At 44.4% G+C, this 24,522-nt stretch overlaps 1 protein-coding gene across 1 annotated transcript; it reads left to right on the top strand.

Moving 5' to 3' along the window:
- The first annotated feature begins 639 nt into the window (after nucleotides 1-639).
- Nucleotides 640-17,586, top strand: ERMN (ermin). Its single transcript, XM_077447657.1, has 3 exons — nucleotides 640-1,115; nucleotides 11,693-11,803; nucleotides 16,034-17,586. Exons 1-3 carry the CDS (start codon nucleotides 905-907, stop codon nucleotides 16,459-16,461), a joined length of 750 nt encoding a protein of 249 aa, XP_077303783.1. The 5' UTR covers nucleotides 640-904; the 3' UTR covers nucleotides 16,462-17,586.
- The last annotated feature ends 6,936 nt before the right edge of the window (nucleotides 17,587-24,522 follow it).

Below are 24,522 nucleotides of genomic sequence, written 5' to 3' on the forward strand. Positions count from 1 at the left end.
TATTGTATTATTTTACACACTAACTCCCATGCACATGTGTGGGAGTAGTGTCATCTCTCGCCAGCCAATCAACATGGCCAAAGACCCAAACCTGGAAGAAGACAGGGGGAAGATGGTGGTGCCAGTGAAACACATTGCAATGCTGGAGCTGGGGCAGTTGTGCGTTTAACAAGCAGTGAAATAGCAGTAATTAGCAGTATCGTATCATATATGTATCATGTATCACGTACATACCACCATTCATGACATTCAACTGCTTTTCCAAGTTTATTCTATAATACGGCTGATCTACTAACCAACCAATAGCCACAGATGGGTACTTTTTTTTAATTGTGTCAAAAGTTCAATAAGAATATTGAAGTAATTAGTGTTTCAAATTGGAAGCATTTGTCTAACGACGTTCCTGAGCAGATTAATAGAACAGAATGGTCAGTGTTGAATTATAAGCTGGTTGCCGGGACCTAATGTGACTAGCAGTGGTCATTTGCTCCGGATTAAAGATTAAGAAACAATTGTTTCTCTTGTTTACAATCAAAGCACAAAGGGCCATTCTTGTAGAAACTGAAAATCTCCACTGCTATCGGCCTAAAATTTGTAATAACTACAGGCTGCTTACACAAAAGCTTTATTACACTGCCCGTCCCCTTATAAGAAAGGCAAATGTGTCTACAATGATTCATGCTAACTAGGAGAAACGCGTGGGGTAACATCTCTGGAAGAATGGTGTTTTTCTGGAGATCGTTTTAATCTCCATAATGTCATTGGACCCTGTTTGTTTAAGCTGTGCGCCTTTGCTTCAGAAGTCCTAACCCAACCAAGAAACCAAGGCTATCATTTATTCAGAATTATTTGACATTGTCAAGTTTCACAAGAAGGATTTACAGTTATTTTTAAGACACTTATAATGGCAGACGAAATCCACCTCTCTGAATGCAATGGAGACAGACATCCTGAAATACCACAGATAACCAATATTATAGATGAAATGGATACATTTACAGTATGCGAAAAGCGTGAGATAAATCCAGTCGTTTCAAGTGAAAATAAAGAGGGATCTGGTATCTGTTTAGAAGACAAGATTGATTCTTTGGAAATCAAGGAATACACTGAAGAAGGTAATAAAAATATATATATTTTTTTAGGTTTTTGTAAATTATTTACTAGGTTTATTTTACTACTATTTTTAGGCAAATAGATCACTCTGAACATAACAATTGTTAAGGTTTCCACAATCTGGTTAATTGCCATAGTCTAGTAGTCCTGATGGCTAGAAAAGTGTTGATTGTATGGCCAACATTAAAAATTTCTCTTGTAGTGGATGTCGTTTTTTACCTAGTTGTCAAGATACAGTTTTATAAATATCCCCTTTATGTTGTATAATTTATACATAATTGACAGTTGCCAATTGCTAATGGCTACTAGTTTCTTGCCTCACTATAATAAACTTTAAACATAAGAAGTCCTATGATTAAAGTTGAGAGAACTGGCTCATGCAAACAAAGGTGTGACCTGGGTCAAGCCATGCCAGCTTGCCCAATTTCAATATCTGCAAACTTTTGACTGTTTATGCCAAAATTATTTGTGACATTTTGACATTGTGCCTTTGTGCAAATTGTTCATGGTGACTTGTCATGCCTGCCCTCTTGTCACAACTATATTTAGGCATCAAAAATAGTATAGCCGCACTCCCGATTCGATGCAAAAAAGAAAATTTATTGAGGAGTTTGAAAACAAGTACAAAAGATCAATGACATAAGCAAAGGCAGGGTGCAAAAAGGTGACATGTTTTACCCAACTAGCGTTCTTCGCCAAGCTAGTCGCTAGCCTTTGCCTATGTCATTGCTCCTTTGTACTTGTTTTAATACTCCTCAATACATTTTCTTTTTGCATCGAATTGGGGGTGCATCCTATTTTTGTTCATCTACATCTTCCTGCAGCAGTGACAGGGCATGCACACCACCTGATGCATGTTTATTTATAGCCTAGCAGTTTTCAACTGAAGCAGTTATTTTGTTTCATTATATTTAGGCATCATCCTGCACACCATGATTCTCATCATAACATGCAACTATTTAAAGAGGAAGTAAACCCTGATGAGTTTACTTCCTCTTTTTTTCCCTGCAAAGGTAAAGCATAATGGACTACTATGCATCGCATAGTAGCCCATTATGTGTCACTTACCTGACACAGGAGCCAGCGAAGTCGCCGCTGTCCCCTGTAGTCCGCCGCATCCATCTTGCTTGTGGCGTCTCGCAGCTCCGCCGAATGACAGCGGCGAAGCCGCGATGACGTCACTCCCGCGCATGCGCACGGGAGTGGCGTCTCGCAGCTCCGCCGCTGTCATTCGGCAAAGCCGCGATGACGTCACTCCCGCGCATGCGCACGGGAGTCGACAAATGCGGCAGCTCCATTCTTGGAACTGCCACGTTTAGTGCGCCTGCGCGCCGCTGTCTACGGCGCATGCGCCGTAGACAGCGGTGCCCGTTTTCGGGCAAATATCTCCTAAACCATATACCGTATATACTCGAGTATAGGCCGACCCGAATATAAGCCGAGGCCCCCAATTTACCCCCCAAAAAACTGGCAAACTTATTGACTCGTGTATAAGCCGAGGGTGAGACATGCCTGTCCATCCCTGTGTGTGTGTCCGTCCATCCCTGTGTGTCCGTCCATCCCTGTGTGTCCGTCCATCCCTGTGTGTGTGTCCGTCCATCCCTGTGTGTCCGTCCATCCCTGTGTGTCCGTCCATCCATCCCTGTGTGTGTGTGTGTCCATCCATCCATCCATCCCTGTGTGTGTGTGTGTCCATCCATCCATCCATCCATCCCTGTGTGTGTGTGTCTCCATCCATCCATCCATCCCTGTGTGTGTGTGTCTCCATCCATCCATCCCTGTGTGTGTGTGTCTCCATCCATCCATCCATCCCTGTGTGTGTGTGTATCCATCCATCCCTGTGTGTGTGTGTCCATGTGTGTGTGTGTGTGTGTGTGTGTGTGTGTGTGTGTGTGTGTCCAGCCTACCTGTGTCCCGAGCCTGTGTCCCGTGCCTTGCCTCCTTGCCTCCGTCCCGTGCCTTGCCTCCTTGCCTCTGTCCCGTGCCGTGCCTTGCCTCCGTCCCGTGTCGTGCCTTGCCTCCGTCCCGTCCCGTGCCGTGCCTTGCCTTGCCTCCGTCCCGTGCCTTGCCAGGATCGCCGCTCTTCGTCGGCGCCTCGGCGGACATTCTACCATTCAAACGCCGCGCCTCCGCCTCCGCCTTCGCCTGTGATAGGCGGAACACTGAATTTCCCAGCAGCCTGTGTTCCGCCTATCACGGACATCGTCTCATCCTCGTCCGTAGTACGAGGATGAGACGATGTCCGTGATAGGCGGAACACAGGCTGCTGGGAAATTCAGTGTTCCGCCTATCACAGGCGAAGGCGGAGGCGGAGGCGCGGCGTTTGAATGGTAGAATGTCCGCTGTCTGTCTGCTCGACACGCTGATCGAGCAGGCAGACAGCGATGACTCGAGTATAAGCCGAGGGGGGCACTTTCAGCCTCAAAAAAGAGGCTGAAAATCTCGGCTTATACTCGAGTATATACGGTAGGTTTAGGAGATATTTCTTGGACCTACAGGTAAGCCTTAATCTAGGCTTACCTGTAGGTCAAAGTGGTTTGTAAGGGTTTACTTCCTCTTTAAGTAAAAAAATATTTATTATAGAATGTGCTATAGATTCATGCATGCCATCTGCCATAAAATCCTTTTTAACTATAGAAACTAGAAGAGACGAGAGGTGATTTCAAGTTTCTTGAACCAGAGTGAGTCTTTTGACTCCTGTCAACAAGCACTGGACACAGTTCCATCTATTATTAAATTATAGAATTTAACCACAAATGTCCAGAGGTGGCAAGAAGATAATGAGGCTTGGTGATGCCCCCTCTAACCAGTGGCGGAATTATCAGGGTCGCAACAGTCGCAATTGCGACTGGGCCCTGTAATTCTCTGCCACTTCAGGGGGCCCACCGGCAGCCCGCCCGCCCGCCGCCCGAGGGGCCCACCTGACTGTCCGGCCGGGGGTGTGTGGTGACGGACCCGGTGTGATTCACTGTTGCTGCGGGTTCATGCCGTGGGGAGGAGGGGTGGCTTCCTTTCACCCACTACAGTGGAGAGACCAGCGTGAGAGAAGTGCTTTGTGGGCTCCGCCCCCGCCTATCCAGAGCAACTGTAAGGGAGGCGGGGCGGACACAGAAAAAACTTCAGCCAATTCAGTGAAGGCGGGGGAGGAGCTCTCTGAAGCAAGGCATTCCTGGAGGAGGCACGCTTTGTGGAGGAACTTTGCATCTGCAGGATTCTGAGGAGGGGGAATTGATCGATCCTGGATTGATTGGCGGTAAGTCACCACCCCCCTCCAGATTGTGCCCCCCTCCAGTGCCACCACACACCCTCCAGTTCCACCAGCCCCCCTCCAGACTGTGCCACCCCCCCTCCAGTGCCACCACATGCCCTCCAGTGCCACCAGCCCACTAGCTACTGTATTTGTATATGTGTGTTTGTGTGTGAGCATGCTTGTATGTGTGTGCGTGTGTGTCTGAGCATGCTTGTATGTGCATGTGTGTGTCTGAGCATGCTTGTGTGTGTGAACATGCTTGTATGTGCGTGTGTGTGTGAACATGCTTGTATGTGCTTGTGTGTGTGTGAACATGCTTGTGTGTGTGTGTGTGTGTGTGTGAGCATGCTTGTATGTGCGTGTGTGTGAACATGCGTGTGTGTGTGTGTGTGTGTGTGTGAACATGCGTGTGTGTGTGTGTGTGTGTGAACATGCTTGTGTGTGTGTGAGCATGCTTGTATGTGCGTGTGTGTGAGCATGCTTGTGTGTGAGCATGCTTGTATGTGCGTGTGTGTGAACATGCTTGTATGTGCGTGTGTGTGAGCATGCTTGTATGTGCGTGTGTGTGTGTGTGAGCATGCTTGTATGTGCGTGTGTGTGTGTGTGAGCATGCTTGTATGTGCGTGTGTGTGAGCATGCTTGTATGTGCGTGTGTGTGAGCATGCTTGTATGTGCGTGTGTGTGAGCATGCTTGTATGTGCGTGTGTGTGTGTGTGTGAACATGCTTGTATGTGCGTGTGTGTGTGTGTGTGTGTGAACATGCTTGTGTGTGTGAGCATGCTTGTATGTGCGTGTGTGTGAGCATGCTTGTATGTGCGCGTGTGTGTGTGTGTGTGTGTGTGTGAACATGCTTGTATGTGCGTGTGTGTGAGCATGCTTGTATGTGCGTGTGTGTGAGCATGCTTGTATGTGCGTGCGTGTGTGTGTGTGTGTGAACATGCTTGTGTGTGTGTGTGTGTGTGTGTGTGAACATGCTTGTGTGTGTGAACATGTTTGTATGTGCGTGTGTGTGCGTGTGAGCATGCTTGTATGTGCGTGTGTGTGAGCATGCTTGTATGTGCGTGTGTGTGAGCATGCTTGTATGTGCGTGTGTGTGAGCATGCTTGTATGTGCGTGTGTGTGAGCATGCTTGTATGTGTGTGTGTGTGTGAGCATGCTTGTATGTGCGTGTGTGAGCATGCTTGTATGTGCGTGTGTGAGCATGCTTGTATGTGCGTGTGTGAACATGCTTGTATGTGCGTGTGTGTGTGTGTGTGAACATGCTTGTATGTGCGTGTGTGTGTGTGAACATGCTTGTGCATGTATGTGCGTGTGTGTGAGCATGCTTGTGTGTGTGAACATGCTTGTATGTGCGTGTGTGTGTGAGCATGCTTGTATGTGCGTGTGTGTGAGCATGCTTGTATGTGCGTGTGTGTGAACATGCTTGTATGTGCGTGTGTGTGAGCATGCTTGTATGTGCGTGTGTGTGAGCATGCTTGTATGTGCGTGTGTGTGAGCATGCTTGTATGTGCGTGTGTGTGAGCATGCTTGTATGTGCGTGTGTGTGAGCATGCTTGTATGTGCGTGTGTGTGAGCATGCTTGTATGTGCGTGTGTGTGAACATGCTTGTATGTGCGTGTGTGTGAGCATGCTTGTATGTGCGTGTGTGTGTATGTGCGTGTGTGTGTGTGTGTGAGCATGCTTGTATGTGCGTGTGTGTGAGCATGCTTGTATGTGCGTGTGTGTGAGCATGCTTGTATGTGCGTGTGTGTGTGAGCATGCTTGTATGTGCGTGTGTGTGAGCATGCTTGTATGTGCGTGTGTGTGAGCATGCTTGTATGTGCGTGTGTGTGAGCATGCTTGTATGTGCGTGTGTGTGAGCATGCTTGTATGTGCGTGTGTGTGAGCATGCTTGCATGTGCGTGTGTGTGAGCATGCTTGCATGTGCGTGTGTGTGAACATGCTTGTATGTGCGTGTGTGTGAACATGCTTGTGTGTGCGTGTGTGTGAGCATGCTTGTGTGTGTGTGTGTGAGCATGCTTGTATGTGCGTGTGTGTGAGCATGCTTGTATGTGCGTGTGTGTGAGCATGCTTGTATGTGCGTGTGTGTGTGTGTGTGTGTGAACATGCTTGTATGTGCCTGTGTGTGTGAACATGCTTGTATGTGCATGTGTGTGTGTGAGCATGCTTGTATGTGCGTGTGTGTGAACATGCTTGTATGTGCGTGTGTGTGAACATGCTTGTATGTGCGTGTGTGTGAGCATGCTTGTATGTGCGTGTGTGTGTGTGAACATGCTTGTGCATGTATGTGCGTGTGTGTGAGCATGCTTGTGTGTGTGAACATGCTTGTATGTGCGTGTGTGTGTGTGAGCATGCTTGTATGTGTGTGCGTGTGTGTCTGAGCATGCTTGTATGTGCGTGTGTGAGTGTGAGCATGCTTGTATGTGCGTGTGCATGTGTTTATCAGTGGCGGTGCATCCAAAAGGGTGCACAGGTTCCACCCCCTCTATGACCAATGGATAGATTCATGCATAGCATGAATCTATCCATGGCCACCGCTGTCACCCCCATATTTAGGTGTCTGGCCCCTTTTCGGGTGCTGGGTGCCTGAATTAGAGCGGCGGGGGGGTGTTTTTGCAGCACCTGATTAAAGCCATGGGCTCTAATAGGCTTCAAAATAGGTGAACTGCGAGCACCATGCTTGACGCTCACAGTCCACCCAGGTGTGTTAGAAAAGTGAATTAATATTCACTTTCCTAACACTGAACCGCCTCTCCACCAATCAGGTGTGCGGGTCTGTTACCCATCACCCGATTGGCTGAAACGATAGACACAGCTATTGGACGCCCATCAGGAGGAGAGGACGGGAGATGAGGATGGCAGGAGATGCATGGAGGACCCCGCTCATGGCCGTTACCCGCTGCCCCACCAAGACAGGGTAAGTGGCGGGCAGACAGCGAGCGGGCGGTGGGGATTTACAGTGGCAGCATTTGATGGGCACAGTGGCGGCATTTGATGGGCACAGCGGCAGAGTTTGATGGGCACAGTAGTGACATTTGATGGGCACAGCGGCTGTAATTGATGTTTTTTAAATCGGTTCCTTTATATGCGGCCACCCACTTGGGACTGGGCCCTGGTGTTCCACCATCGGGCTCAGAGAAAAGAGCCCTGTCCGGAGGTCGGGGGGGGGGGGGGGGGCCGCCATGGTTTCCTGCATCGGGGCCCTGAAGGTTCTAGTTACGCCACTGCCTCTAACCCTGCTGCCCTAGGCCTTTGCCCCACAGCTCCCATTGTAGAAAATACAACTCTGCCTCCCATCTTTCTATGCATCTCTGCCCACCCTTTCCCACGACTAGTTGGGCAGGGTTGGGTCCTTAGACACAGCTCCCTTATTAAATCATCTTTACGTTCATCCTCTTCTTGGGAGGAAAAAGGCACAGAATTAACATTCCCTCCTCTCTCAAACCTCCTCCCACTTTTTTCGTTTTCTCTTGTTTGAGAGTAGTTGGAACCACTTAATCTAGTTACTTGTTTTTACTTTTTTGAGCAGGTATTTTCCTGTTAACGGCCTATTTTCTACAAAGTCCAAAGTCAAAGTTCCTCATGCTCTGTATTACGATTAATCAGATTTTATGGACTTATGGAAGACCCATAAAAAATGTATTGAAAAAAAAAAAAAAATCATAGGAGAACATCTCCCATCTTTGTCTGGGTATAATCATTCCTGACATTATCTCTTGATCTTCATTATCTCAGCATCTTCATCATCCTCCATTAGTATACTTTCACATGGTGCTTTAATTTTATCATGATCATTATTTTTCCTAGACACAGTGCATTTGGTAACTGTCAGCTGCCAGGAATTCTTATCAGTTCTTCTCAATGAGTGCACAATAACTGCAAAAGAAACTGAAGGTGTTGTCCATCCTGTTTACATAAGTGAAAGATAAGTTAGGAAGGGCCAGTTGTATGGTCTTTTAGTGACCTGTGTATGTTCAATACTCAAATGTATCCATACACCTATCTTGCCCCCTCTAGAGCATGTCCCAGAACTATATTTTTCTTTTAGTTTGTTCCGGTAGCAAGAAACAGCTTTTAATACTCCCTGTAACATCGCCAGGCTTGTAAAATGTTTTTAGGTACAGTACTGGGAGGTATGTTCCTATTAAGGTAGACAAGCCCCCAGAACTATATCTCCCAAAAGCCCTATCCCTAAGTACAGAGCAGAGGCAGGCTCTTGGGAGCAAAAGTCAACATTGTTTTGCATGTAGGGTGGGACAGAATGGTATAGGTCCACGGTCCAGCATTCCGGGCTGAAAACCTTCTTGGGGTTTCTGTGCAACGAAAGTACTGGGGTTGACTTACTAACTAAAGGCATATAGGTTGTTCACTTTGCGAGGGAAGTTGCACTTTGCAAGGAAATTTGTCCCAGAGCTTAATGAATGTGTGAAGTTTCACTTTGCAAAAAAATACCCATTCATGTGCAAGGTAAATAACCCCCCCCAAAAAAACAGCATTTCTACTTGCACGTGATTGAATGATGGAAGTCAGCAGAGCTTCATCTAATTCTTTAAGCTATGGGACAAGTTGTTGGGGAGATGTACTGGGCTGGGGGGGGGGGGAGGTTAATATATGCAGCAGACTAGATAAAAATGTTCTATTGAATGTAAAGAAGCTATTTAGTAAATTGTGACAAGGTGAAAAGTGGGTTATGGAATTCTCTAAGAATCTCATGTATCTGTTACTATGATAGATTACTGTTATGTGTGTAGCACCTTTCTAGGTAGGCTGCTGTTTTTGTTTGTTTTTTTGGTAAGGCAAATTTAGTAACCAGCAGAGCTGTGTGTGATTGCTTTGGGCTGCTCCGGGCTCTGCAGACTGCAAGTCTGGCTGCTTCCTCCTGTTTTTCTGGAGCTTTCCGTTACATAGTGGGTGGGAGAGTCAGATGATCAGTCTAAATATTTGTGTAACCCCAGCCATTCCCTGGGAAGGTGTTGCTCAGAAAATGGTTTGTGGGTACATAAATAATTCAGAGCCTATGAGAGCAGTGTTCTTGTCCAGGAGGTAAAGTTCCCAGCCAGGGAGGGCTGCCTGCCTTCCTGGCTGTATTGCTGAAGGTCCTGCCTGCTCACCAGGATCCCAGCCTTTGCTGAGAGGGCCTGCTCAGCCACAAACCCTTTCAGGGACTAAAGAGGGGAGCCACAGAAGACCTGACTTGGGAGTTTACAGGAAGAGCCTGTCTGCTGGAATTAGAGTTGCATAGTATGCTGGAAGGACACTGTGAGTACTAACCAAATGGAGAAAGGGTTTCAGTGACCGTTTGCCTTCATCACCCCTGCTGCACAATGTTCGAGGTTTGCCTGGCCTGGGTCATTGCTATTGGTGCCCCAGCGCTGTCCACTTTTTTTTCCCACTGTTTAAGAGACTGTTCAGCAGAGCTGCTACAAGGAAGAATGTCCTCATTGCTCCAGTTAGTAATGTGGAGTATCTCATAGCTCCCTGAACCCATTCAAGTTAATACTGCAGGGGTCTCCATACTTTCTAAACAAAGGGCCAGTTTACTGTCCCTTAGGCATAATGTTACCAGTGAGAGTAGAAATTGTCCTGGCATCAGTGAGAGTAAACAGTCCCCCATCTTTGGTATTAGGGGGAATAATAGTGCTCCATGACTGGTGTCAATGGGAAGAATAGTGCCCCATTGTTGGTGTCAGTGTGAGAAATAGTGTCCCATTGTTGGTGTCACTTGCAGGAAATGTGCCCTATGTTTTGTGTCCATTAGGGAAATAGTGCTCCAAGGGCCAAATGAAGGCAACCAAAAGGCCACATCCAACCCCCGGACCACAGTTTGGTGACCACTGTAATACTGCAATAATGCTTCTAAAAGGGCAACTCTTATGGACTGTGTTTCCTGAATCAGAGTGTGAAGATGCTGTTTGCCGGGATGCTGCACTAGCAGGAATAGAACATGGTTCACTAAATCAACAGCCCTAGTCAAGGGTAGTGTTACATGTGATTCAAGAGCTCTTGGCCCTCCACCCTCCTGAGGATCCTCTGTGGGATTTCTTTTCTGTACAATTTTTTTTTCATAAAGTTCCATGTGCCCCAAACAGCATTATCCTATACAGTAAAACCTTGGATTGCTAGCATAATTCATTCCGGAGGTATGCTTGTAATCCAAAGCACTTGTATATCAAAGCGAATTTCCCCATAAGAAATAATAGAAACTCAGATGATTCGTTCCACAACTATTTATTCAGAAGACCTTCAGTTTATAGTCCATGTAAAAAGATTATAGCAATGTGACCAGGTTGCGTAACCATAAAATGTCCATCCACAAATGGCAGCCTCCACAACGGGATTAGAAGCAAAGTCCAGCAGGTGCTTCAGAGTATAAAAGAGAAGAGAGGCACCTCTAAGTGTAGCAATATGATTACATTTAATGAAGGCACAACATTTAGAAACTCACATGGTTGATGATTAAGAGGCACATGTAAGTATGCAGGCATTCGGGGGAAAAGCTGCCCACATAGACCATCCCCCACACCGCCAGCTCTCACCACTATCAGTCTGCAATCGAGCATTTTGAAAGCGAGGCTTGAACCACTCGTAGAGCGCAGCGTGGAAGGATGTCAATAGTTGTGTGGAGGACGCTCTATATGGACAGCTTTACCCCAGATACCTGCATACTTAGATATGCCTGTTTTAATCTTCAGCCATGTGAGTTGCTAAATGTTGTACCTTTATTAAATGTAACCATATTGCTACACTTAGAGGCACCTCTGTTCTGTTTTATACTCAGTTGTGACGTGACGCTACTTGTATATCAAGACATCACTTGTATATCAAGTCAAAATGTATTTAAAAATGTTGCTTGTCTCTCAAACCAAGTTAATCTCAAACCAAGGTTTTACTCTAAATGCAAGCTGTTTCTATTACTGGAGTGCATTGTGTGCTGATTGCTGCTCACAGTTTTACAGGTAACCAAACATATTAGATTAAAAAATTATTTTCTATTGTTGTCTTCTTTATTATGAACATTATCAGTCTTCATAGCCAGTCCACTGGATCATTAATGGGCCCAATTTTTAAAGCACTTTTATCTCTACCGATGACAGTTCAGCACGTTTATAAAATGATGCAGGGCAAAGGTAATGGTTATCTTAGGCCCGCTTATCCCCAGCAGCATATACTAACCTCTCCTGACTCCCCTCTAATACACGTATCCACTGGGAGTAAAGAGAAATACCAAGTTGTACTAGGCATGGGTAGATATGAGACTCACGCTCATCTGTCATTCAAAATAATGAATGTTGTATAATTCTAATGTACTTATATTTTCATCTTTTGCAGAACATCAGGCAGAACAACACACAGTTCCTGCACAAGATTCTGGAATGTTAACCATCCATAATACCCATTCCGAGGAGCACAACAATGGAAAAGATTGTCAAACCACATTAGGTAGAAACAGGACTTTTACCATTTCTATCTTATAGCACAATTATATTTTTAAGTTGGCTATGGATCTTTTTACTTCACTTTATGTGTGTCGTTTACCCTTACGAGTGGCTGGTATTGGATATAGTATAAAAGCCCTACTCCAGACAAATGCTTTTTATTGTTTTAAATAGCAGAGGACGTAAAAACACCTGGCGAGTATTTATTGATGGCTGCGTTCCAATAGGGAGATTTCCCCTCACTTCCTGTCATGTGTAAGATGGTCAGAAGTAAGCAAGGGATAGGAAATTTCCCCAATAAGGGGAACAAAAAAACATTTTTTACAGAGTGGGTACAGTCTAAAACAGTGGTGACATTTCAACATAAAAGTTTCCCAAATTGCACAGTTGGGTACCAATATCCTTCAAATTATGAACAATAGAAGACCAAACATACATTGGATTTTGAAGGTGCCTGCTTACTTGACAACAACCACAGGCAGCTTAAAGGAGAAGTACATCTAAAGCTTGTTTGGCTGTACTTCTCCTGTGGATAACGTTTTCAGCAGACAGCAAGCTAAAGCTCGCTGTCTGCAAACATCACAGAGCAGGTCCAGGTTTGGGCAAGATCGTGACAATGAAGTCAGGATCCGCCCACATGCCTGGACCGGAACCTGGCTCAGCCTCTCAGCGGGTTGCTGAGAGCCTGAGCCAGCAGCTCCCGCCCCTCCACAGCCCAGTGCTCCAGTGAGCATGGGGGGGGCAGAGCAGAGAGCTGGTGACTGACGGTCATCAGTTCTCTGCTTGGGGAGCCCTAAGAACTGAGCTTTCAGCAATGTTTGATCGCTCAGCTCTCAGTGTTAGAGCCGGCAGGGTACAAATGCGGCATCAGACTGATGTTAAAAATGATGGGGCCCCATACAGCCTACCTGACAGGGCCCCCCTTCCCCCCAAAAATAATAAATTATATTTTCATTAAAAATAATCTAAAATCATTATTAGTGGACACAAACACAACAAAATGTGTGCTAAATCTAAAAGAAAAAATGTATTGAGTTAACCACTTAACAACCGGCCCATAGCCGAATGACGACTACAGGGCGGTTGTTTAACTCTGGGAGGCCGTCATATGACGTCCTCCCAGAATTCCGCTCTCGCGCGCCCCCTTGGGAGCGCACTCGAGAGCATCCGTGACCGCCAGGTCCACAGGACCCGGCGCATCACGGATCACGGTAAACGGCCGCTCATCGCGGGCGTTTACCACGTGATCGCTCCGTCAAATGACGGAGTGATCACTTGTAAACAAACCGGCGTCATGTTATGACGCCGGTTCCTCCCTCCCCTCTCTGTACCGATCGGAACAGCGGAGGGGGAAGAGATCGGTGTCAGCATCGATGTGGGCTGCATCTGCAGTGCCCACATCGCTGCTCACCGAAAATTAACCCCTCAATTCCCTGCCATTACTCTGCAATACACTGCAATACCCTGCAACACTCTGCAATGCTCTGCAACACCCGCCAATACCCTGCAACACACTCTGCAATACCCTGCAACACCCGCCAATACCCTGCAACACTCTGCAATACCCTGCAACACCTGCCAATGCCCTGCAACACCCGCCAATACCCTGCAACACTCTGCAATGCTCTGCAACACCCGCCAATACCCTGCAACACTCTGCAATGCTCTGCAACACCCACCAATACCCTGCAACACTCTGCAATGCTCTGCAACACCCGCCAATACCCTGCAACACTCTGCAATGCTCTGCAACACCCGACAATACCCTGCAATGCTCTGCAACGCAATACTCTGCAACGCCATACTCTGAGATACCCAGCCATACTCTGAGATACCCAGCCATACCCAGCCATAGTCGGTGATACCCTGCAATACCCAGCCATAGACATCCGCCCCCCTCCCACCGTCCTCCGGTACTTCTACCGACTCGCCAATACGATCAAAGCCAGAATCTTTTTTTTTTTTTTCAGGCTTCCCAGCTTGGAGGTGAGATGCGGGGTCTTATTGACCCCATATCTCACTGTAAAGAGGACCTGTCATGTCATATTCCTATTACAAGGGATGTTTCCATTCCTTGTAATAGGAATAAAAGTGATCAAAAAATTTATTTTTGGGGAAAAAAATGTAAAACTAAAATAAATAAAGTAAAATAAACAATAAAAAAATATATATTTTTTTAAAGCGCCCCTGTCCCCATGTGCTCGCATGCAGAAGCGAACGCATACGTAAGTCCCGCCCACATATGAAAACGGTGTTCAAACCACACATGTGAGGTATCGCTGCGAACGTTAGAGCGAGAGCAATAATTCTAGCCCCAGACCTCCTTTGTAACTCAAAACATATAATCAGTAAAAAAAAATTAAATCGTCGCCTATGGGGATTTTGAAGTAGCGACGTTTGGCGCCATTCTACGAGCATGTGCAATTTTGAAGAGTGACATGTTAGGTATCTATTTACTCAGCGTAACTTCATCTTTCACATTATGCAAAAATTGGGCTAACTTTACTGTGTTTTTTTTTTTTTTTTTTTAGCACAAAACAGTTTTTTTTCCAAAAAAAGCATTCGAAAAATTGCTGCGCAACGACTACCATTGTATTCTCCAGGGTGTTTGCTAAAAAAACATATATAACATATATAATGTTTTGGGGTTCTCTGTAATTTTCTAGCAAATAAATGATGATTTTTACATGTAGGAGAGAAATGTCAGAATTGTCCTGGGTGCTCCAGAACGCCTGATGGCGCTCCCTGCATGTTGGGCCTCTGTATGTGGCCACACTGTGTAAAAGTCTCACACATGTGGTATCGCCGTACTCGGGAGTAATAGCAGAATGTGTTTTGGGGTGTAATTTGTGGTATGCATATGCTGTGTGTGAGAAATAACCTGATAATATGACAATTTTGTGAAAAAAAAAAAAGTAAAAAAAATCTTGATTTTGCAAAGAATTGTGGGAAAAAATTACAACTTCAAAAAACTCATCATGCCTCTTACTAAATACCTTGGAATGTCTTCTTTCCAAAAAGGGGTCCATTGGGGGGTATTTGTACTTTTCTGGCATGTTAGGGTCTCAAGAATTGAAATAGGCCATCAGTACTTCAGGTGTGATCAATTTTCAGATATTGGCACCATAGCTTGTGGACTCTATAACTTTCACAAAGACCAAATAATATCCACCAATTTGTACTTATTTTTACCAAAGATATGTAGTGGTATAAATTTTGGCCAAAATTTAAGAAGAAAAAATTACTAATCTGCTCAATTTTATAACAGAAACAAAGACAAATTCATTTTTTTTACAGAATTTTCTGTATTTTTTCTTTTATAGCACAAAAAATAAAAAACCGAGCGGTGATTAAATACCACCAAAAGAAAGCTCCATTTGTGTGAAAAAAAGGACAAAAATTTCATATAGGTCCAGTGTTGCATGACTGAGTAATTGTCATTCAAAATGTGAGAGCACCAAAAGCTGAAAATTGGTCTGGTTATTAAGGGTGTTTAAGTGCCCAGTGGTCAAGTGGTTAATAAACAAAGTTCTGTGTGTGAATGAGGTTTCCATCCTAAAATGACCCCACTGTGTGCCCTTAGCAGCTGTCAGCGGGAGGGAGAGAATAGGAGGGAAGCCAGCAGAATTGCAGGTGAAAGGGGGGCTCACAGGAGGTCCTGAGCAGCAGAGGAATAGTGATGATCAGAGCAATGGAAGAGGGGTGGAGGGGGTGCCGTTACTAGGACCAATATCGGGGCGTTGCTAGGTCTACAAAAGATCTGGAGCTAGAGCCCATAGCAGCGTTGTAAAGAAAGTCATACGCTTAGTCGGGCATACACATGTATATAATGTGTGTGTGTGTGTGTGTGTGTATATATATTCCCAGAGAGCCCCCCACTTACATCAGGGTCCCCAGAGAGCCTCCCCCTTAAATCAGGGTCCCCATGGAGCCTCCCCCTTGAATCACGGTCCCCAGAGAGCCTCCCCCTTAAATCAGGGTCCCAGAGAGCCTCCTTTTAAATCAAGGTCCCCAGGGAGCCTCCGCTCTGCATCAGGGTCCCCAGAGAACCCCCAGTTACATCAGGGTCCCCAGAGAGCCTCCCCTCCCCTTGGGGACCCCTGCAGAGACTTGAAGCTATGGGCCCCAGATTCGGGGTTATAGCCCCAAAAGCCATCCCCTAGCGACACCACTGCACAATATCATGTACTTTGTTTTTTTTTGTTTTTTACATTAATGTTATATACTTTTACAGAGGTGGAAGGTGACAATGCCCCAGCGCATGACTCTCCGGGTCTGGAAGAAATAAACAAACCAGAAGACAAAGTAGAAAGCAAAGTCAAAGCAGAAGATCTATTTATATATGAGCCGGCTAAAGCCCTTTCTGAAACTAGGGAAGAAGAGATGCTGACTGAGACAGAGGAAGAAAACACATCCATTGAAACTGACAATGATAACGGACATGGGTCATGTGATGACGAAGAAGATAACGGCCCTGGGCCAATGTACTCGCTCAGTCCAAGTGGCAGCCATCTTGAATCCTACTCAGATGAGCAAGCACATGGAAACCACCCAGACATCTCCAAGAACAATTATTCCAGATACGACACCGTATCATATCGGAAGATCCGCAGAGGAAACACAAAACAGAGGATAGATGAATTTGAATCTATGATGAATTAACAATTGCCAAAGTTGCTTTGATTATTTCCTGTTCATGTATGCAATGTGTTGACTAATCATTTCCTCTATGATTTCCTCTGTGTAAAGAAAGCAGAATAACCCACTTTGCAGTAGTTAGCATCAAGTAATATCTCTTTTTGTTTCCATAAGGTTTTTATTAGGAGAGTACAAGCAAATGGAGAGTATTATGCCGTGTACACACGACTGGACATTCCGGCAGAATAGGTCCGACGGACTCATTCCGTCGCATAGTCCGATCGTGTGTGGGATAGTCCGATTGTTTTTCTTTAAAAAATTCAGACGGACCTAGAAATAGAACATGTTTCAAATCTGTCCGACTGACTCAATTCCTATCGGGAAAACCGTTCGTCTGTATGTTGGTCCGATGAACTAAAATACGATGCAAGGGCAGCTATTGGCTACTGGCTATTGAACTTCCTTTTCTAGTCCCATCGTAGGCCACCACGTTCAAAACAAACGGATTTTCGAACGGACATTAGTCCGTTCATGTGTGGGCAAGTCCGTTCGTTCGTAAGTCCGTCTAAAGTACGTCGGGAAGATCTTTTCTGATGGAAAGTCCGGTCGTGTGTACGCGGGAAATAACAGAAACACATAATACAAATCAGATGGCAGTTGGCAGGGTGTATTAACGGCTAGACTTATAAGGCTTTGAACATCAAGATGTCAATTATCGATACGCTGAAGGGAGTGAACTTTGTATCAATGAGGATTGAAACCTATTGGGGTTCATGGATTCTGGTAGGACTTGTGGATTTGTAAGTCTGAGTCAATATAATCAAGTAATATCTTAACAAAGAATTTGAGGTATACATTACTATGTCCTATTTAAAAAGATAATTGTGTGGAAATGATATATTCTGAGGGAAGAGTTCCCATAGCTAGAAGAATAAAAAAAATAGAAAATATAAATTAAATAATACACTTGTATTCCCACTTTTATCTGGTACTTCATGTAAAAAGGGGTATAGAAATATATGAATATGGCCATTGTTTAGCACAGAACTAGTCAAAAACTCAGAAATTAAAAAAATAAATAAAAATGATGTAATGTAAACTTTTATCCTTGGTAACAAGGTATAAACCGTGTGCTTGCTAACAGAGCCAGCTATACACTCACTGGCCACTTTATTAGGAACACTTTGCTAGTACCGGGTTGGACCTCCCTTTACCTCCAAAACTGCTTTTATTCTTCATGGCATAGCTTCAGCAAGGTGTTGAAAACATTCCTCCGAGATTTTGGTCCATAGTGACATGATAGCATCACGCAGTTGCTGCAGATTTGTCAGCTGCACATCCATGATGTGAATCTCCCATTCTACCACATCCCAAAGGTGCTCTATTGGAATGAGATCTGGTGACTGTGGATGCCATTGGAGTACAGGGACCTCATCATCATGTTCAAGAATCCAGTGGTGAGATGATTTGAGCTTTGTGACATAATGCATTATCCTGCTGGAAGGAGCCATCAGAAGGTGGGGACACCATAGTCATAAAGGGATGGACATGGTCAGCAACAATGCTCAGGTAGACCGTGGCATTTAAATGATGCTCAATTTGTACTAAGTGGCCCAAAGTGTGCCGAGAAAATATTCCTGTCACCATTACACCACCATCAGCCTGAACCTTTAATACAAGGCAGGATGGATCCGTGCTTTCATGATTATGCCAAATTCTGATCCTAACCAACTGAATGTCGCAGCTGAAATCGAGACTCATCAGACCTACATTTTTCCAATATTCTATTGTCCAATTTTGGTGACCCTGTCCGAATTGTAGCCTCAGTTTCCTGTTCTTGGCTGACAGGAGTGGCACCCGGTGTGGTCTTCTGCTACTGTAGCCCACCTGCTTCAGGGTTCGATGTGTTGGGCATTCAGAGATGGTATTCTGCATACCTTGGATGCAACGAGTGGTTATTTGAGTTACTGTTTCCGTTCTATCATCTCAAACTAGTCTGCCCATTCTCCTCTGACATCAACAAGGAATTTTCATCCATACAACTTCCGCTCACTGGATATTTTCTCTTTCTGGACCATTCTCTGTAAACCCCAGAGATGGTTGTGCGTGAAAATCTCAGTAGATCAGCAGTTTTTGAAATACTCAGACCAGCCTGTATAGCCCCAACAACCATCAGTCACTTAAATCCCCTTTCTTCCCCATTCTGATGCGCAGTTTGAACTTCAGAAAGTCGTCTTCATCATCTCTAGATGCCTAAATGCATTGAGTTGTTGCCATGCGATTGGCTGATTAGCAGTTTGTAACAAGCAATTGAAAAGGTGTACCCAATAAAGTGGTCAGTGAATGTAGATATTAGATCATATTAGATTAGATTAATGGGCAGTTAGGTACTCACTGAGATCTGGAGGTCCTTCAATACTGCCATTGACTGCTCTATAGGGTTGAATGTTTGCTTTTTAATGCGGTAAAAATGAATTTCAGGCATTGTTATATTATACCTGTACATTAGCCTAGTTTGGATCAATGTAACTATACCACTCCCTGACCGATGTTCCTGGAAGATGTAAATCACTGAAGTAGACATCCAATGCGTTTTGGGGGTCAGAAAAAACTCCACCGTCATCAGGGCTTCAGTTAACATAAGAATTGAATGGGCTTGAAAAATAGTTTTCCTGTGTAAATCTATGTAGGGAAGCTAATTACCGGATCAGGAGAGTTATTGGACAGCAGTATCTGCGTGAGCAACGAAGACCTTGTTCTTGATTGATCACGCAGATACTGCTGTCCAATAACTCTCCTGATCCAGTACTTAGCTTCCCTACATAGATTTACACAGGAAAAAAATTTTTCACGCCCATTCAAGATTCTTATTTTAACTGAAGGCCTGATGAAGGTAGAGTATTTACTGCCCCCCCAAAAAGCATTGGATGCTTTTTAGTATAAACTAATAAATTAATTTGGGCTCTTTTATCCTTTGGTATGGCACTTCTTCCATTAGTGCATGTTTTTTTTGGAAAACTTCCTGGGGTACCCACTGGAGGATAGCCTTCTCTGTTGTGAACAGCCTAACCTGAGCTTTTTAAATGTTGTTGTCCTCTCATTATTTTGTATGAACTCACATCAAGTCCCAGTGGGTGCTTTTTTCTTCATTGTAGATGAAAGAAAACTGTGCAGTTTTGTCCAAAGATGAATAATTGCCCTGAGTATGGGTGGTCATCTATGTACCTCCTGCAGCCTTGCTGAAAAATTCAGAGAAATGGTACCCCCGACCGTGCTGCCTTGTTGCTAGGACATTGCCAAGACACTCCCAGCTGGTCATGCCCTCCAACCAGAAGCAAGCTCTCAAACCCCTGCACATACATGGTTAACTATCTCATGCATTGCAGCATCACTGAACTCAGAGATACTGCAACAGGGAAGAGAGAACACATACAAGGGGGTTTGAATCAGAGAAAGTTTGTTCCTGTGATGGTGAAAGTGAGCAGAAATAGCTGCAAGTGTCTTAGCAATGTCTTAGCAACAAGGCAGGATGGGATGATGCCATCTCTGGGAGTGTTCTGGCCAGGCTTTGAGAGGTACACAGAGAATCTCACAAAAGTGAGTACACCCCTCACATTTTTCTAAATATCATTTTATATCTTTTCATGTAACAACACTGAAGAAATTACACTTTGTTACAATGTAAAATAGTGAGTGTACAGCTTGTATAACAGTGTAAATTTGCTGTCCCCTCAAAATAACTCAACACACAGCCATTAAGGTCTAAACCACTGGCAACAAAAGTGAGTACACCCCAAAATGTCCAAATTGGGCCTAAAGCGTCAATATTTTGTGCGGCCACCATTATTTTCCAGCAATGTCTCTTGGAGTTCACCAGAGCTTCACAGGTTGCCACTGGAGTCCTCTTCCATTCATCCATAACGACATCACAGAGCTGGTGGATGTTAGAGACTTTGCACTCCTCCACCTTCCATTTGAGGATCCCCCACAGATGCACAATTGTGTTTAGGTCTGGAGACATGCTTGGCCAGTCCTGTATCTTTACCCTCAGCTTCTTTAGCAAGTCAATGGTGATCTTGGAGGTGTGTTTGGGGTCGTTATCATATTGGAATACTGTCCTGCGGCCCAGTCTCCGAAGGGAGGGGATCATGCTCTGCTTCAATATGTCACTGAACATGTTGGCATTCATGGTTCCTTCAATGACCTGTAGATCCCCAGTGCTGGCAGCACTCATGCAGCCCCAGACCATGACACTCCCACCACCATGCGTGACTGTAGGCAAGACACACTTGTCTTTGTACTCCTCACCTGGTTTCCACCACACACGCTTGACACCATCTAAACCAAATAAGTTTATCTTGATCTCATCAGACCACAGGACATGGTTCCAGTAATCCATGTCCTTAGTCTGCTTGTCTTCAGCAAACTGTTTGTGGGCTTTCTTGTGCATCATCTTTAGAAGAGGCTTCCTTCTGGGACAACAGCCATGCAGACCAATTTGATGCAGTGTGCAGCGTACGGTCTGAGAACTGACAGGCTGACCCCCCACCCCTTCAACCTCTGTAGCAATGCTGGCAGCACTCATACTCCAAAGACAACCTCGGGTTATGACGCTGAGCACGTGCACTCAACCACTTTGGTCGACCATGGCGGGGCCTGTTCTGAATGGAACCTGTCCTGTTAAACCGCTGTATGGTCTTGGCCATCGGGCTGCAGCTCAGTTTCAGGATCTTGGCAATCTTCTTATAGCCTAGGCCAGGGATATGTAATTAGCGGATCTCCAGCTGCTGCAAAACTACAAATCCCATGAGGCATAGCAAGACTCTAATAGCCACAAGCATGAAACCCAGAGCCAGAGGCATGATGGGACTTGTAGTTTTGAAACAGCTGGAGGTCCGCTAATTACATATCCCTGGCCTAGGCCATCTTTATGTAGAGCAACAATTCTCTTTTTCAGATCCTCAGAAAGTTCTTTGCCATGAGGTGCCATGTTGAACTTCCAGTGACCAGTATGAGAGAGAGCGATAACACCAAATTTAACACACCTGCTCCCCATTCACACCTGAGATCTTGTAACACTAACGATTCACATGACACCGGGGAGGGAAAATGGCTAATTGGGCAATGGTGGCCGCACAAAATATTGACACTTTGGGCCCAACTTGGACATTTTCACTTAGGGGTGTACTCACTTTTGTTGCCAGCGATTTAGACATTAATGGCTGTGAGTTGAGTTATTTTGAGGGGACAGCAAATTTACACTATTATATAAGCTGTACACTCACTACTTTACATTGTAGCAAAGTGTAATTTCTTATTTTTCACATGAAAAGATATAATAAAATATTTACAAAAATCTGAGGGGTGTACTCACTTTTGTGAGATACTGTAGACGGCCTACACCTATCAAGGTCAAGGAAAAGGATCACAGCCAGTACATTTTTTTAAATCTACAGCTGCCCCTTACCCGCATAGGCAGTTTTTGGTAAAGGTGAATTAACCCTTTAAATCTCTTGCAAATGTTTGTAAAATATCGGTTTAGGATTGTAGATGCAAGGGTTGCAAATAAACACAAAAACTATAAGCCCTTACAAGAGAACCAGCACGATTTGTACCCGGAAGAAGTCTGATTATGTCAGTTTTGAGACACAGAACACCGCTGAAACAAACAGCAAAGTTCTGTCAATTAGATCACATTTTCTGGGAGAAGAATCTTTCTTTTGACACCAAAGAACATCAAACCAGCTAGTGTTGTTTGTGTTTCTTTTGTTTCCCAAGCACAAAGCAGGATTGACTACGCAAGCCTCAGCAATTCCTTCTTCTTATATTAGAACAGTCGTGTGTTTGTTCCTCCCAGCTGTTTGCTTGCTGCAGCCGGCCTCGCTCAATTCAGGCTATTGCGTACAGTGCTAAAAGCTGCGTCCTTGTGTCCGAAATGTACACAATAAGCTTAGAAGCCGCAGAGGTAAACACATAAATAAATGAAAGTAGCCATTTTATAGGCTGAGCAAAATGAAGAATGGATAAAACCTTATATTAGAATCCACAAAGGGAGAGAAATGGGGCACAAGGAGAGACTTTTTGATACCCACTAGATATGAAAAGTACAATAAACAGTGGCAGGGGGCGCTAGTGGTAAAGTGCTATAAACGTGATTTCCTATTTTTCAGACTTGGTGTTTACAAGTTAAAATCATTTTATTTTTTGCTAGAAAATTACTTAGAACCCCCAAACATTATATACATATATATATATATATATATATATATATATATATATATATTTCATACACTCTAGAGCAGGGATATGCAATTAGCAGACCTCCAGCTGTTGCAAAACTACAAGTCCCATCATGCCTATGCCTCTGGGTGTCATACTTGTGGCTGTCAGAGTCTTGCTATGCCTTATGGGACGTGTAGTTCTGCAACAGTTGGAGGTCTGATAATTGCATATCCCTGCTCTAGAGAATAAAATGGCGACCGTTGCAATACTTTATGTCACACTGTATTTTTGCAGCCGTCTTACAAGCGCAATTATTTTGGAAAAAATAAACTTTTTTGAATTAAAAAATAAGACAACAGTAAAGTTAGGCCAATTTTTTTTTTAGATTGTGTAAGATAATGTTACGCTGAGTAAATTGATATCCAACATGTCACGTTTCAAAATTGCGCCTGCTGGTGGAATGGCGACAAACTTCGACCCTTAAAAATCTCCATAGGCGACGTTTACACATTTCTACAGGTTACCAGTTTTAAATTACAGAGGAGATCTAGTGCTAGAATTATTGCTCTTGCTCTAACGATCGTGGCGATTCCTCACATGTGTGGTTTGATCATTGTTTTCATATGCGGGTGTGACTTACGTATGCGTTCGCTTCTGCGCGTGAGCTCGGTGGGACAGGGGAACTTTTAAAAAAAAAAATCTTATTTATTTTACGTTTTATTTTTTATTTTGACACTGTCCTTTTAAAAAAAAAAAAAATTTGGGTCATTTTTATTCCTATTACAAGGGGGGAAAAAAAAGCATGACAGGACCTCTGAAAATGTGAAATCTGGGGTCAAAAAGACCTCAGATCTAACATTTACACTATAATGCAATAAAAAAATAAAATAATTGAATGTCATTTAAAAAAATAAAATAATCCCCTTTAAGACCATTGGGCAGAAGTGACGTTTGACGTTGCTTTCGCCATCCAATGGTGTGACACCGAGCAGGTGACATCTTTCCCTCACTCTGCATCCAGCCTGTGAGGGGAGAGGACCGGACTGTCTCCGCCACTACAGATGGCTTCGGTAAGCAGCGGAGACCACCGCAGTGCTCCCGATAAAAGTGATCTTGCGGCAAATCCGCCACTGAGACCACTTTTATGTGAAAGTGGACCGCCCGTCGCCATAACAACGGTATTTCACTTTAAACAGCCGATGCAAAAACAATGGCAGGCGGTACTTAACTAGTCAACATATAATAAACATTACAAAGTGCACCGTGCTCAGAAAATTGTGAATACAATAAATTAATAAAAACAGTCCTTCAAAAGTTCATACATTTTTCAGTGATAAATTGCCAAATCATAACACAGATTGCACCCGATGTGTCTGATTACGATTTCCTACTCACCAGAAGAATATGACCTCTTTAGTTAAAAAGAAGGCCAGATAAGCTTGGTTTGTGGGTCTTTAGACTTGCTTAGATGTCACTGGAGATGTGACAGTTAACCTTGATGTATATAACCTCCCCTCCACTATGGTATCCTATAAAAATAAGAAATAAATGGCACCATAGCGTAAATTTTTTATTTAAAATGCCATTAAAACAAATTACAAATTGGTTGCTTAAATTCGAAATTGTCTTCTCCCGGCCCTATCCCACTGAGGATAATCTCATAAGACACTAGGCAGGGACCCATAGTCGCCCAGCCTCCGCTCATAGGTTAGCGTGTGTTCCACTGCCGTGATGATAAACCGGAAGTTCGGGACCAGGAAGTGACGTGACCAGAATGCACCTCGACGTACGTTTCGTTTTACGTCATCAGGAAGCGCTTCCTGGTGACGTTTCCTGTCACATCTCCATTGACATCTAAGCAAG

This window comes from Lithobates pipiens, unplaced genomic scaffold (genome assembly GCF_037356315.1).
Source record: "Lithobates pipiens isolate NorthernLeopardFrog02 unplaced genomic scaffold, aLitPip1_a1.2 Scaffold_22, whole genome shotgun sequence".
Lineage (NCBI taxonomy): Eukaryota > Metazoa > Chordata > Amphibia > Anura > Ranidae > Lithobates > Lithobates pipiens.